The sequence below is a fragment of the Gekko japonicus genome, unplaced genomic scaffold (assembly GCF_001447785.1).
Source record: "Gekko japonicus isolate JY-2015 unplaced genomic scaffold, Gekko_japonicus_V1.1 scaffold3599, whole genome shotgun sequence".
In the NCBI taxonomy this organism is placed as follows: domain Eukaryota; kingdom Metazoa; phylum Chordata; class Lepidosauria; order Squamata; family Gekkonidae; genus Gekko; species Gekko japonicus.
Window position 1 is genome coordinate 27,360 of NW_015172125.1, and position 12,322 is coordinate 39,681.

The window sequence follows — 12,322 nt, forward strand, 5'->3', positions numbered from 1 at the left end:
AAGTCCTTTGCTTTAGCACCTAGAGCTTACCAGAATATTCTCAGTTAACCTTTTGAGATGTCTGTACCCCACAGGAAATACAAAGAGGATTGTCACTATGTGAAAACATTACAGTAGCAGTAAAAGATGTGAACTGTAATATGGTAAGAGAGACAGGCTAGGAGGAAGGATTCCAGAAGGTGAGCCATTTTAGTCTTTTACAGCAAAAATAAAGGTCTTGTGGCACCTTAAAAACTAACAACATTTTATTCCAGCATAAACTTTTGTGGATGCAGTAAATGGAACCTCACTGTGCAGTTGTTTTATGTAGGAGGTATGAAAGCAAAACAAATAACTGGATCGAGGTTTGTTTGTTTGTATTTTCTTGCATAAAATGTCTGCACAGTGAGAATCCATTCATTGCACCTCAAAAAACGGGCTGTAGTCCATAAAAATTTGTTCTGAAATAAAGTATTGTTAACTTTGAAGGTGCCATAAGACTTCTGTTTATGTTAGGAGACAGGATATATCACTACAAATAGGAAATATTGTAATACAGGCAGGTGATGGCTGCAATATTCTATCCTAAAGGAAAACAGTGTGCTGATTTAGAGCTAGCGTTAAGGGTCCCTACGTGATGGCAAATCCCTGCCCATCTGTGAACTGCCCAATCTGTAAGAAAGCTTGGACATGAATCCTGACAGCCCTTTCATTGCAAGGGATTGTATGTGTGATGATAACTGGAACTGTAAGACAAACAGCCAGGTTCTAATCATGAACTCAACCAACCCATCAGTTGGATAGGCTGAATCAGAGGAGATGGCCTTCTAATAAAATGGTTTTCTTAATTTCTTCCCAAAGAACACTTGAGGAACATTCAAAAGCCCAATACAGAGCCAATTGGAAACAAACAGTTAAACAGGAGACGGATCCTAGCCTGCCGTTTTTAAGGCTTGGTGTTCTTTCAGACTGGAGTGGAAAATGAAGCAAAGGGGGGATTGACACAGAGCAAACAAGTCCAAACCAACAGTGGAAGCAGCACAGACTGGGCATTTGTGCCTCTCCATTGTGGAAAAATACTTGGTTGTTTAGAGCCATCCTTCCTAGTATTCCTGTATAATTCAAACAGCTTCTCTGCTCACAAATAAGATGACTTTGGGTAATTTTAACACACCAACCAACACTCTGCTACACAACTGCAGTCTTCTTGGTGCTTCGTTTTTGCCTTCACAAATTTAATCCACCCTTAAAGCCTCTTTCCCCGAAGCATTTAACCCAGAATAACAGGATTGATGTAGTTACGGCAGCGGTCCCTAATGTTTTTTTAGTCCTCTGGGCACTTTTGGAATTTTGAGGATGGGAATGGGCACCACCACAAAATGGCTGCTACGGAAGCACTCACAAAATGGCTGCCATGGGGTGCTGGGGCCAATCACAAGATGTTTGGAATCTGCAAGCCAAGCATTCTCCTGTGATGGAGAATGTTTCTGAATGGGTGGTATCTGCAAACACAAGGATGATGCTGCCTTAGTTCTTCTGAAGCACTTCTTGCTCCATAGAGGTGGGGAAAATCTGGACTGACTCTTTGCTTTGGGAAAGAGAAGCCTTTGCTGAAGAAGCAAATGGGTGCCAGGAAACCCACTGGTGGGGACCATAGTTCCCACAAGTGCCACAGCTGGGGATCACTGTGCTAGGGTAAGCAGCGGTGTTTTAAATACATAGTATGCCAAGATCCCCCAAGGTTAAAATGCAGCTTGGAAACTACTCTGGAACTGTGGGATGAGCATGTGTGTGATGAGTGTGTCATCTAGTTAATGGGGGGAGATAAATTGAGGAGCAACTCTTAGTCTCTCCTTCCTTTCTCCCTGTTAGGACATGTATTCATAAAACAGGAAAGGCCCTAAAAGATATACTGGATTATTACATCCACCATGATCCTGAAAAGAGCAACCTGGATTTCCATCATCTTCTGCCTTGGAGCCTCACAGCACTTGAAAGGACATAGCTTGGACCAGGCAACTGCTGGTCCCATTTTCCAAAATGAGCCATTTGTTGTGGTATGGAACTTGCCTACAGCAAGATGTGAAGAACATTTTGGGATTGCGCTACCTCTTGGAGATTATGGTATTGTTGAGAACAAAGGCAATGCATTTTATGGCCAGAACATGACTATCTTTTACAAAAATAAGTTTGGACTCTATCCCTACATCTCATCTGAGGGTGAATGGCATAATGGTGGAATACCTCAGAAAGCAGATCTGAAGGAACACCTAGAGAGGTTCTCAAAAGAAATTGCAGAACTTTTGTACCCTGATTTCCAAGGCCTGGCTGTGGTTGACTGGGAGGAGTGGCGGCCTCTCTGGAGACGGAACTGGGGGCCCAAGATCATATACAGGGAGGCCTCTGAACAGTGGGTGCAGGAAAGATTCCCAGATCTGCCTGCTAAGGAACGATCCTACTTGGCAGAGGAAGAGTTTGAACAGGCTGCTAAAGTGTTCATGGATAGAATGCTGGCTGTGGGGAAGGAGCTGAGGCCACAGGGACTCTGGGGCTTCTACCGATTCCCCGATTGCTTCAATGACAACTGGGAGAAAGAAAAGAACTACTCTGGCCATTGTCACCCCAAGGAGGTTCAGTGGAACGATCGACTCCAGTGGCTTTGGGAAGTTTCCTCAGCCCTCTTTCCCAGCATCTATCTCCCCCCAAAGCTCCCATTATCTAAACACCAGCGCTATGTTCACTACCGCCTAAGAGAGGCATTCCGTGTGGCAAAGTCCGGCTTGAAGCCACCCATACCTGTGATTGCGTATTCCAGGGTCTCCTACAGACACTCCCCAAGGTACCTTGCTGAGGTAAGAACTGAGAGACGCTGAGAGTGCATGCAGCAAGTAGAGATTCTTCCATGTAGGTGAATGCAAGCTAACACTGTTATCTGGATGGAAGCTTGCTTCTTTGGTAAGCTTACCTTCCACTGGTAGATGATTTGTGTGTTATATTGTTATCCTGCCCTTTCTCAAAAGTAGTAGTTTAGGCTGACATACAGCCCCCCCCCCCAGTTTATCCTCTCAGATGGTTAGGCTAAAGAAAAGCAATGGTTAAAAGGTATCAGATCCAACACTTTGTTCACTTCATTGCATTTGGTAGTGTACTGTGATAAAAATATTGCATAGAAACAAGGAACGACACCATTATGTGAATCTGTGCACAAAAGGTCTAGGTTTCTGCTCTAACAAGCCAATTCTACATGTGCAGCACAAACTTAAACAGAATTACAGCCTTCTAAGTCTGTTGAAGTCAATGAGCTTTGAAGGGTGTTACTCTGCTTAGGATGGCACTGTGATTTCTCAGAAATGACCCACTGAGTCAAATGGAATTTAGGGCCAAACCTAGGGTTGCCAAGTTGATCTTCGCCGGGAGCGGGGGGCTCCCGGCTGGTGTCTGGTGCGCGTGTGTGCAAAGCGCACAGCACACACACATCACCCGGAAGTGACAGGAGGACACCAGGCACACTGGGGGCGGGGCACGGCCATACAAGGGAAAACCATAGAGTTTTACCTTGGATGGCCGTGGCCCCACCCCCAGTGTGTCCAGCGTGGTCGCGTCACTTCCGGGTGATGCGCATGTTGGGGTGGAGTTCCCCCCGGGGCCCGATCTGGCACCACTGGGGAACGGGCCTCTGGGGCGGGGGTTTCCCCGCCCCCCAGGGGGACTTGGGATCCCTAGCCAAACCACATGTTGTGTTTCACACAACCTCCCAATGGTGACTTGGCAGTAGGGTTGCCAAATCTGGTTTGGAAAATACCTGGAGACTTTGGGGGTGGAGCCGGGAGAGGGCGGGGTTTGGGGAGGGGAGGGGCCTCAGCCTGGTCCAGTGCCCTAGAGTCGCCCCTTCAAAGCATCCATTTTCTCCAGGGGAGCTGATCTCTGTCAGCTGGAGACCAGTTGTGAAAGCGGGAGATCGCCAGGCCCCACCTGGAGGCTGGCAACCCTACTTGGCAGCCATATTGCAACTGTGAGTCCCTGGTGGCAGCTCCATTATCTGGGGCTGGCAAAGTCCTCTGTGCACTTACCTGCAGCTCCTGGGGCAGGCCAAGAGGCCACAGCAACATCAAGGGCAGAGGAGCCACCCCCACTATCAGTGCCAGGACTAGGGATGTCAGCCTCCCAGTGGGACCTGGGGATCTCCTGGAATTACAGCTCATCTCCAGACTACAGTCCCCTTGGAGAAAATGGATTCTCCGGAGAGTGGACTCTATGGCAGTGAACACCACTGAGGTCCCTGTCCTCCACAGGCTCCATCCCCAAATCTCCAGGATTTTGCCAGTCTGGATGTGGCGACCCTACCCCCTATCCCCTGCTGGTGGCCAGCGGGGACCTGGCAACCCAAGCCAGGACCAAGCCAGGCAGCAACATTGGTGGAGCAGGAAAAAGTCTTCCCCACGTGCATATGGCCTGGCAGAACAGGACTGGAGGGCCGCAGCAGCAGTTAAAGTAGCCAGGGAAGGCAAGAATCACCTGCCAAGAGCAGCCTGGGGGGAGCAGAGAGGAGGCCTCACCATTGCCAGCACACCCAAGGACAGCGGGACAAATGAAGCAGCCATCCACAGACCAAGGGGGCTGGAAGTGGCCAGGGGAAAGAGCCCCTGGAGGGGGCTGGAAACAGGCTGAGGAAGGGGATGGTGACTTCTGGGCAGCAGTGGCAGCCAGCAGGAGGTTGTTTTGAAGCCTTAGGCCAGGCAGAGCCAATAAAGGAGGGATGCGCCAAGGGAGGCCCATTGGCTGAGAAACTGGGAATGAGCCAGGCCCCACCCCTAATTGGAGGGCACTGGCAGAGCCCCTAGGCGATCACATCTCCAGGCAGACCTTTATTAGGCACTACCTCAAGGCCGTTGAGGAGGACAGGCCTGGCCAAATCTAAGAAATCAGAGGGTGGACTGAGGGCTGGGGAGAGAGCTGGCTGAGGGTGTTGTAAGCCCCCTCCTCCCCTTTGCTGAGAGATGTGTGGGGTGTGCTAAAGAAGGGAGGATGCTGGAGGATGTGCCCATTCTGGACTATGAACTGCAGGAGGTGAAGACTTACATCCATGTAAAAGTGCTACAGGGGACCCAATTTGGATTGATGCCTGCCCCCCCCCCCCGTGCTGTTTTCTGGTCTGGAGCTGAAATGGCCCATGGGCTGTGGGGGCAATTTTTGCCCTGTCAGGAGGCTACACATGTAAGGATTGAGGGCATGTGAGTCCCCAACAGGGCAAATAATGTCTTGAAAACAGTGTGTGTGTAGGGGGGAGCAGGAGCCCCTCTTCCCCCTCTGCTGAAGTCTTGGTGCAAATCAGGCCCATATGATTGCCAGCTCTGGGTTGGGGAATTCTTGGAGATACCTCTTGGAGGTAACTCAGTGGGGTATAATCCCATAGAGTCCACCCTCCAAAGCAGCCATTTTTTTCTCCAGGAGAATTGATCTCTGGAGTCTGGAGATCAGTTATAATTCTGGGAGATCTCCAGGTCCCACCTGGAGCTTGGCAAACCTACTCCCCTGGTACTTTCAAATGAAGTTGCCACCAGGGACTCATAGCTGCAATATGGCTGCCACTCCCCATTAGGAACTCATGTAAAATCATGTCACATTGAGTTTGGCCCTTAGTCTTCCCCATAGTGTTCCTATGGTCATAGGCCTAAAATCCTCTAAATCCCTCAGCCCCTAAATCCTACTTCTGCTGTCAGAATGAAATATTCGTTTAGGTAAATTGGTATAATTGTATTTTCCCAATTCCCAGTTCAAAATCATGAAAGATATTTTTTAAAAAAATTGTTCAGATGATTTTAAAGCATTAGATGGAAGAAGGGTAAAGAACTGGTCTGGTAGCCATGGCAAAGAAAGGAAAGGGAATTAGACATAACTCCCCCCCCCCTGTTGAACCCCCCCCAGTTCAAGACTTTATCACACACTGATGGTGTTTCTATACCCTTTGTTTCCAGCCAATGAAGACTAAAAATGTGTTTTCTGATTTAAAAGGAAAGCTGATATTCTTAGGACCAAATTAAACCTGGCACTGGGAGATCTATGACTGGATCTTCCCGGCATTAAAAAAACAAAATAACGGCTGCAGAGGAACCCAGTTCAGACTGGTATTGCAGTGTATGGAGAAGAAGAGGTTTAAACTTTCCTCCCTGTGCCATTGTGCTGACTGAAACTGCCTCCCCCATGCTGTTATTAACCCTGGAAATGAAAAAAAAGGCAAAATAGAATCTGCTGGCATTCTGCATATATCATTAAGAGTCCGTGGTAGATAATAGTATTCTGTGATTTTGGTTGTGCAAATGTCCAGACCAAGCACATGCAGTCTAAAGGTAAAGTGTGCTGTCAAACTGGAACTGACTCACGGGGACCCCATGAAATCCCCCCTCATGTGTTTTACAAGGCAACAGATGAGCAGAGGTGGTTTACCATTGCCTTCCTCTGCATAAAGCCCCCTCCCTCCCTCAGTGGTCTCCCATCCATGTACCAATCCTGCTTGACTTCCAAAGTCTGACAGCATCAAGATAGTCTAGGCTATTAGGGCTGTTTCATGCTACATGCTTTTTTTTTTTTTGGCCCCCAAGTCACAGCTGACTTATGGGGACACCTAGTGGGGTTTTCAAATCAAGAAACATTCAGAGGTGCTTTGCCATTGCCTGCCTCTGCGTGACAAGCCTGGTATTCCTTGGTGGGCTCCCATCCAACTATTAACCAGGGCCGACCCTGCTTAGCTTCTGAGATCTGATGAGATCAGGCTAGCCTTGGCTATTGAGGTCAGGGCACATGCAATCTGGAGGACCACCATCACAAAGAGTTCCCATAGCTGGCTATGGAAAGACGATGATGGATCTTTGCTTTTCCATAGCTGGCCAAGGGAATACTCCATATTCGTCATATTAATTTTCTACTCTATATGGTACAGAAGTGCTATCCTCCTTAATCCACCCCAGGTCCATTTACACACTGTATGAATGTAGGGTTGCCAACCCCCCCCGGTTTGCCAGGGGGCTCTGAGTGCCACCTCTGGCAACCGTGTAGGTTCGCCACCACTGGTCTAGGCTATTAGGGCTGTTTCATACTACATGCTGTCTTTTTTTTTTTGGCCAGCGGGAAGCCCCACCCCCAACACCCACAGCCACCCATCTCTCTCCCTTTAAGTGTGTGCAACCCGTGTTTCATCCCAAGCACGAACTCCCGCAAGCTGCAGGGAAATGCCAGCTTCGTTCTTAAAAGGGAAACGCAGCTGCTCTTAAAGGGGAAATGCTGGCTGCCGGCTACTTTAAATGCAGAGAACTGCCGTTTCTGGAGATCCGGCGTGGGGGTGGGGGCGGCAGACGTCCCCAACGTGACGTCATCACGTTGGGGATGCCCCACCCCCTCCAGGAACGCCCCCAAAGTCCCCCGCTGGGGGTGGAAGATGAACTTGGCAACCCTATATGAATGTGAGAGAGAGAATAACTCATTTAACTAATTAGTGGGGATCATCAGAGCGTTGACAGCTAGCGAGTCCTGCGTCAGAGCAGCTGGAGAAGGCCAGTCCAGCAGGGTAGTGATAAAGAAGAAACATTCGGACAAGTCTGGCAGATTTTTGAAGCATTACAAAGCCCTGCAAAACATGCTCTGTCAGAGGACGTGGTGAGGTAGCAGAATGGAATGTGCAACAATGGCTGTATCACGGTCATAAAAAATGTATTGCCTGTAACCAAGCAGGAAGTCAGGCTAATGCACTGTTAATATTGCCCAAGCAGTAACAACATGTGTTTTGAATGCATATAGTGTGTCCCAATCCTGAAGATGTTTCTTTTCTCACTCAGACTGACCTGGTATACACCATTGGAGAGAGTGCAGCACTTGGAGCTGCTGGGGTTGCACTCTGGGGTGACCTCTCCTATTCCCATTCACCTGTGAGTATCCCTAAGAGGTTTCTTATGTTCCCTAAGACACAAACTCAGGCAGAAAACAGGTCCACCTTTTGTCACAACATGAGTGGTCCCGGTTGCTGTTTGGAAGCATATTCTCCCCCACCGCCCCACATTTTAGTTTGATGGCAGAATACTCTACTGCCCCAAAATGTTCTTCGCTTTAGCAGAAGGGGAGGGGTGCTTTTGGAATAAGGTCCACACAAGGCTTGTTCCTTTAGAAAAGAAATGGATGTTGCTGATTGTTAAAGAAATACCATGCTGTGAAAGGAAAGGCATTACAGGCATTCTAGCTATCTGTCTAAGCCAGGATGGAGAGGGATTCAGAGAGCACACATTGCTGTCATGGAGATCAGACATACAGAGAGAGAGAGAGAGAGAGAGAGAGAGAGAGAGAGAGAGAGAGAGAATACACAAAAACAGGAAGAGAAGCAGCTGGAAGGAAGTCCTTTAGACTAGGATTTGGGGTTAATAAAGATACAGCAGTAAACAGACAAGAGAAAGGATGCAAAGGAATTGACCTGTCCACCATATTACCTCTACTGCCCCCTCTTGAGTACTTATGTGCTTGGTTGCAGACATGTTGCACAGTCTTTCACTTCCAGCACTTAGTCCCTAAATAACATGTGAGTTTGCTGGCCCTGTGGGTTGCTTCTGTATAATGGCTATTGCTAGAACCACTCATTGGCTTAGTCCACATGGCAAGGATTCTTGATTTTGCATTCACTGCTGCTGTGAATGCAGAGGCATTCACATTGGCAACAGACCTTTCACACAGGAGTTTTGTGTGCACTTCCTCTATCAGCCACCATTTCCCCTGCATATCTCCCCAACTGTACCACCAGAGGGCATGGTATAGCTTTATGGCACCTTGGCAATTAATCTTTGTTTTTTAAGCCCACAAAAAGTTTTTTTGGTGCAGTGGTAAAGAAAATAGCTGCCACAGGGAGCTGATGGAAGGAAAATGGCAGCAATGCAGGTAAAACCCTTGAAAATGGGCCCTTTCCTATTGTAGGGTGGGCCCCGGCCTCCTACCCGTGAGCTTGGGTGCTCACTGCCACTCAGTATAGTAGGGCGGGAAAATATGTTTGAGGAATACGCTTTACTATAGAGTACAGGTGGAATCCTAGAGTGTCACACCAATGTGCTGATGTCATTTTTTGGTTCACACTGGAAGGCCGTAATGCCTATTTTGTGTGACCCTGCTCCCTATAGCTCCTGCCGGTTGCCAGTGCTCAGCTAGCAGTGTTATCCCATCAAGACAATACAACAATGTGCTTGGAGTGAACTTTCCCCCCAAAGGTTGTAGCAAACCAGGTTTGGGCAATAATGTCCTAGGGGAAGGGAAAGGACAACTGGAGCATGGTTAGAGTGTGGCGTTGTGTTGATGCTCCAAAAAACAAAACAAAAAAGTAGTTTAGACCAGGCCTGTAGGTAGGGGCGGGAGGGGCGATGCCCCCTCCCAAATCTGCTACTCCGTCGACCCCACCCCGACCCCCCAATCTTCCCTGGAACTCAGGGGGCAGGGTATTGGCAGTGGGAGGCAGTGGCGTAAGTGGCAGCTGGGCGGGACCCAGGGCGGCCTGCCTGGCCATAGCACCCGCAGAAGTTGTCCAGTCTGGGCTGCCCGGCTGGCATGCAGAGGCTGGCCTGCGAAACTTCTGGCTGTTTTTTGCCGACAACTGAGCCACTCTGTAGCTTCTGTGGGGAGGAGGCGACGCCGGGCGAGTCAAGGGCCCTTTCCCCTTCTGCCTCCCTGCCTCCCTCCCTCCCATGGCAGCGTCAGGCATCCATTCTGCAGATGGCCAGCCAGAGAACTCCTGAGAGCCGGGGGTTTCCTGCCTCTCCCCAGTTCCCTGATATTCCAGCTCCTACTGTGGGGCTGACAGAAGAGGATGGGTCGCTAACCTGATATCCCTTACCAGGATGGGCATTGAGGGCAGAGGGCTGCCTTGTGTTCTCAGGAATCTGTGAAACCCACTGGGGGTGCAAGGCCTGGGGTGCTTGCACACACACACAAACACACACACACCCAAACTCCCCAACGAGGAGCTTGAAGCCAAGTGCTCTTGACAGCGGCTGGGCTGGTGGACTGCGCATCCTCTGGCAGTCATCTCTGCCTCCCAACCCCCCAAATGCCCCCCCAGCACCCCCCCCAGCCCCCCCCCCCCCAGAAAAACCTTCTAGCTATGGGCCTGGTTTAGATGCTGAAGTAGAGAAAAACCTCCATGTGGAAGCAGCCATTCCCAGTCAGTTGGACCAGCCACTAGAATATTCCAACCTGTAATTCTGGCTTTCTGTCCTCTAGGAGAGCTGCAGGAGCCTTCACCGTTACATTGTGACCACGCTGGGGCCATATGTAGTCAATGTGACCACAGCTGCCCGCACATGCAGCCATCAGCTGTGCCATGGGAACGGACGTTGTGTGAGGCAGAACCCGGATGACCTGGGAGCTTTCCCTCACCTCAGTCCACAGCAGTGGGAAAGGGAACCCACTGTGACAGACTTTGTGGACCACGAAGTTTCAGCATGGGAGCGCTTCCAGTGCCACTGCTACCCTGAATGGACTGGTACTTGGTGTGAGAGGCCACAGTGGACAGAGCCCGTCCAAGGAGTCGAGTTCAATCTAGCCCCACAATATCATTATTTCTATGATACAGCTCATGACAACAGTGTTGTTGGGAAGTCAAACATCTGTCCTCCCTCCATTTATGATGAAAAGGCAGAGCTCAGATAACTATTTATGCAGGTCCAGCAGTCTCCAGTATTTAATGAAGGGTAGCCTCAGTGCTCCAGAGAATACAAACAATGGGTCTACTAAGGGACATCCTGTCTTGGGCAAACTGCAAGACACACCCCCTCACACACACACACTTTCTCTGTATTGTATTTACACTGACACAGGCCAGATAGTATTTCTAAGCATAATGGCTTCACTGTTTTATAGTTATGTGAAGCTTTTGGTGCTAAAGTAAGAGACACTGTTCGGTTTTGGAACTTTGCACTATAACACGTCCTGTATATTAAAAAGAGGTGAACATTTTGGGAACTTGTTTACAGTTATAGCATTGGGAAGACATTACATACATCTATAGGTATTTAGAATTTGTACATGGCAGGGCAGAAAGAAATTAAAATTCTCCCCATTATGTCATGATCTTCATTCATGCTCCTCCTATTTGCTAAATACTGTGGCATAGGGACAAACTGCATGTTATGTTGAACGTTTGTGACTGGATCCTCCGGTGTGTGTTTAAAAACAACTGCAGGTGAGTAAAATATTAATTGGGGCCACAGCACTGGGGAAGGAGAACGTTAATCCTGTGTAGTTTTCCCCATTGAAATGACCACTCCTTGATATATTTTCACCTTAATTTTTTTTTGGGGGGGGGGAGACAGGCCCACTGTCACTTTGCCTACTGTGGTTAAACACAACCTTCAGGCTCCAGTTTCAATAAGAGGAAATGGTATCAGTGAAAAAACTAAATTGCCCCCTCCTCTTTTGAGGCCACCATCACCACAGCTGCTTCTTAAGGCTAAACTCTGGTCATGGAACCTCAACATAATGTGTAGATAGGCCCTTGAAGGCGACAAGAGGTCTGAAACTGTAGGTCATCTCATCTGCTCTGTTATGACCTCTTCTTTCCCTTCTTCCTCCATAAAATGTCCCCGATAGCCGTAAAAAAGCAGAGGGGTCGAAACCCCCAGCACAGCACATCTCCACAATGGATTCTGTGCCTCTTTCTGGTGTGTTTTTAATGCAATAGTTGTGCAATAGTTATCCAAGTTCCAGATAACTTACCCTCTTTATTGTGCTTCAGCTACAAGGATCTTGCACCCACTTGCCCAAATACCAATTTGTGTAGCTTGGGAAAGGCTATTTTAATCCTAGATCAATGCCACAATAGAGATTTTGAGTACAGTGTAGAATGTGGGTGTTTAGGCAACTGGGGCAACTGTTGCACAGAGATTCCATTTTGCGATTATACTAATTCCAGAAGTTCATAAGAACACAGTAATATAGTAATAAAGATAATAATAGCAGATTTAAAACTGCCTTACCATAGATCCCATCAGCAGCTGGCATGACACAAGCCCACAATGGCATTGCACATTAGGGTCTAACCAGATGTGACATTTTCTCAGAGTACAATTATGGGTAGCTGTATGTGTCATATGTGTCTGTTCAAATATGCCTCCATGTTGGTTCTCTTTTTTGCCCGCACATTTGCTGTATGCATGTTCATCTTGTCAGCATGATTGTATGCCCTTGTGTGCAGTTGATCCTGCATACATCTAGACTACTGAGAATGCATCAGGAAATAGCAACACCAGGCTAGGTTTGCAGTGTGGTTTTTTTTGTCCAGTATGCTGCCTTTTCACAAGCAACACCACTGGGAGGTGCTGTG

At 48.4% G+C, this 12,322-nt stretch overlaps 1 protein-coding gene across 1 annotated transcript; it reads left to right on the top strand.

Moving 5' to 3' along the window:
• The first annotated feature begins 1,910 nt into the window (after positions 1-1,910).
• On the top strand, positions 1,911-12,322 carry HYAL3 (hyaluronoglucosaminidase 3). The gene is made up of 3 exons (XM_015420995.1): positions 1,911-2,831; positions 7,809-7,898; positions 10,222-12,322. Exons 1-3 carry the CDS (start codon positions 1,911-1,913, stop codon positions 10,648-10,650), a joined length of 1,440 nt encoding a protein of 479 aa, XP_015276481.1. The 3' UTR covers positions 10,651-12,322.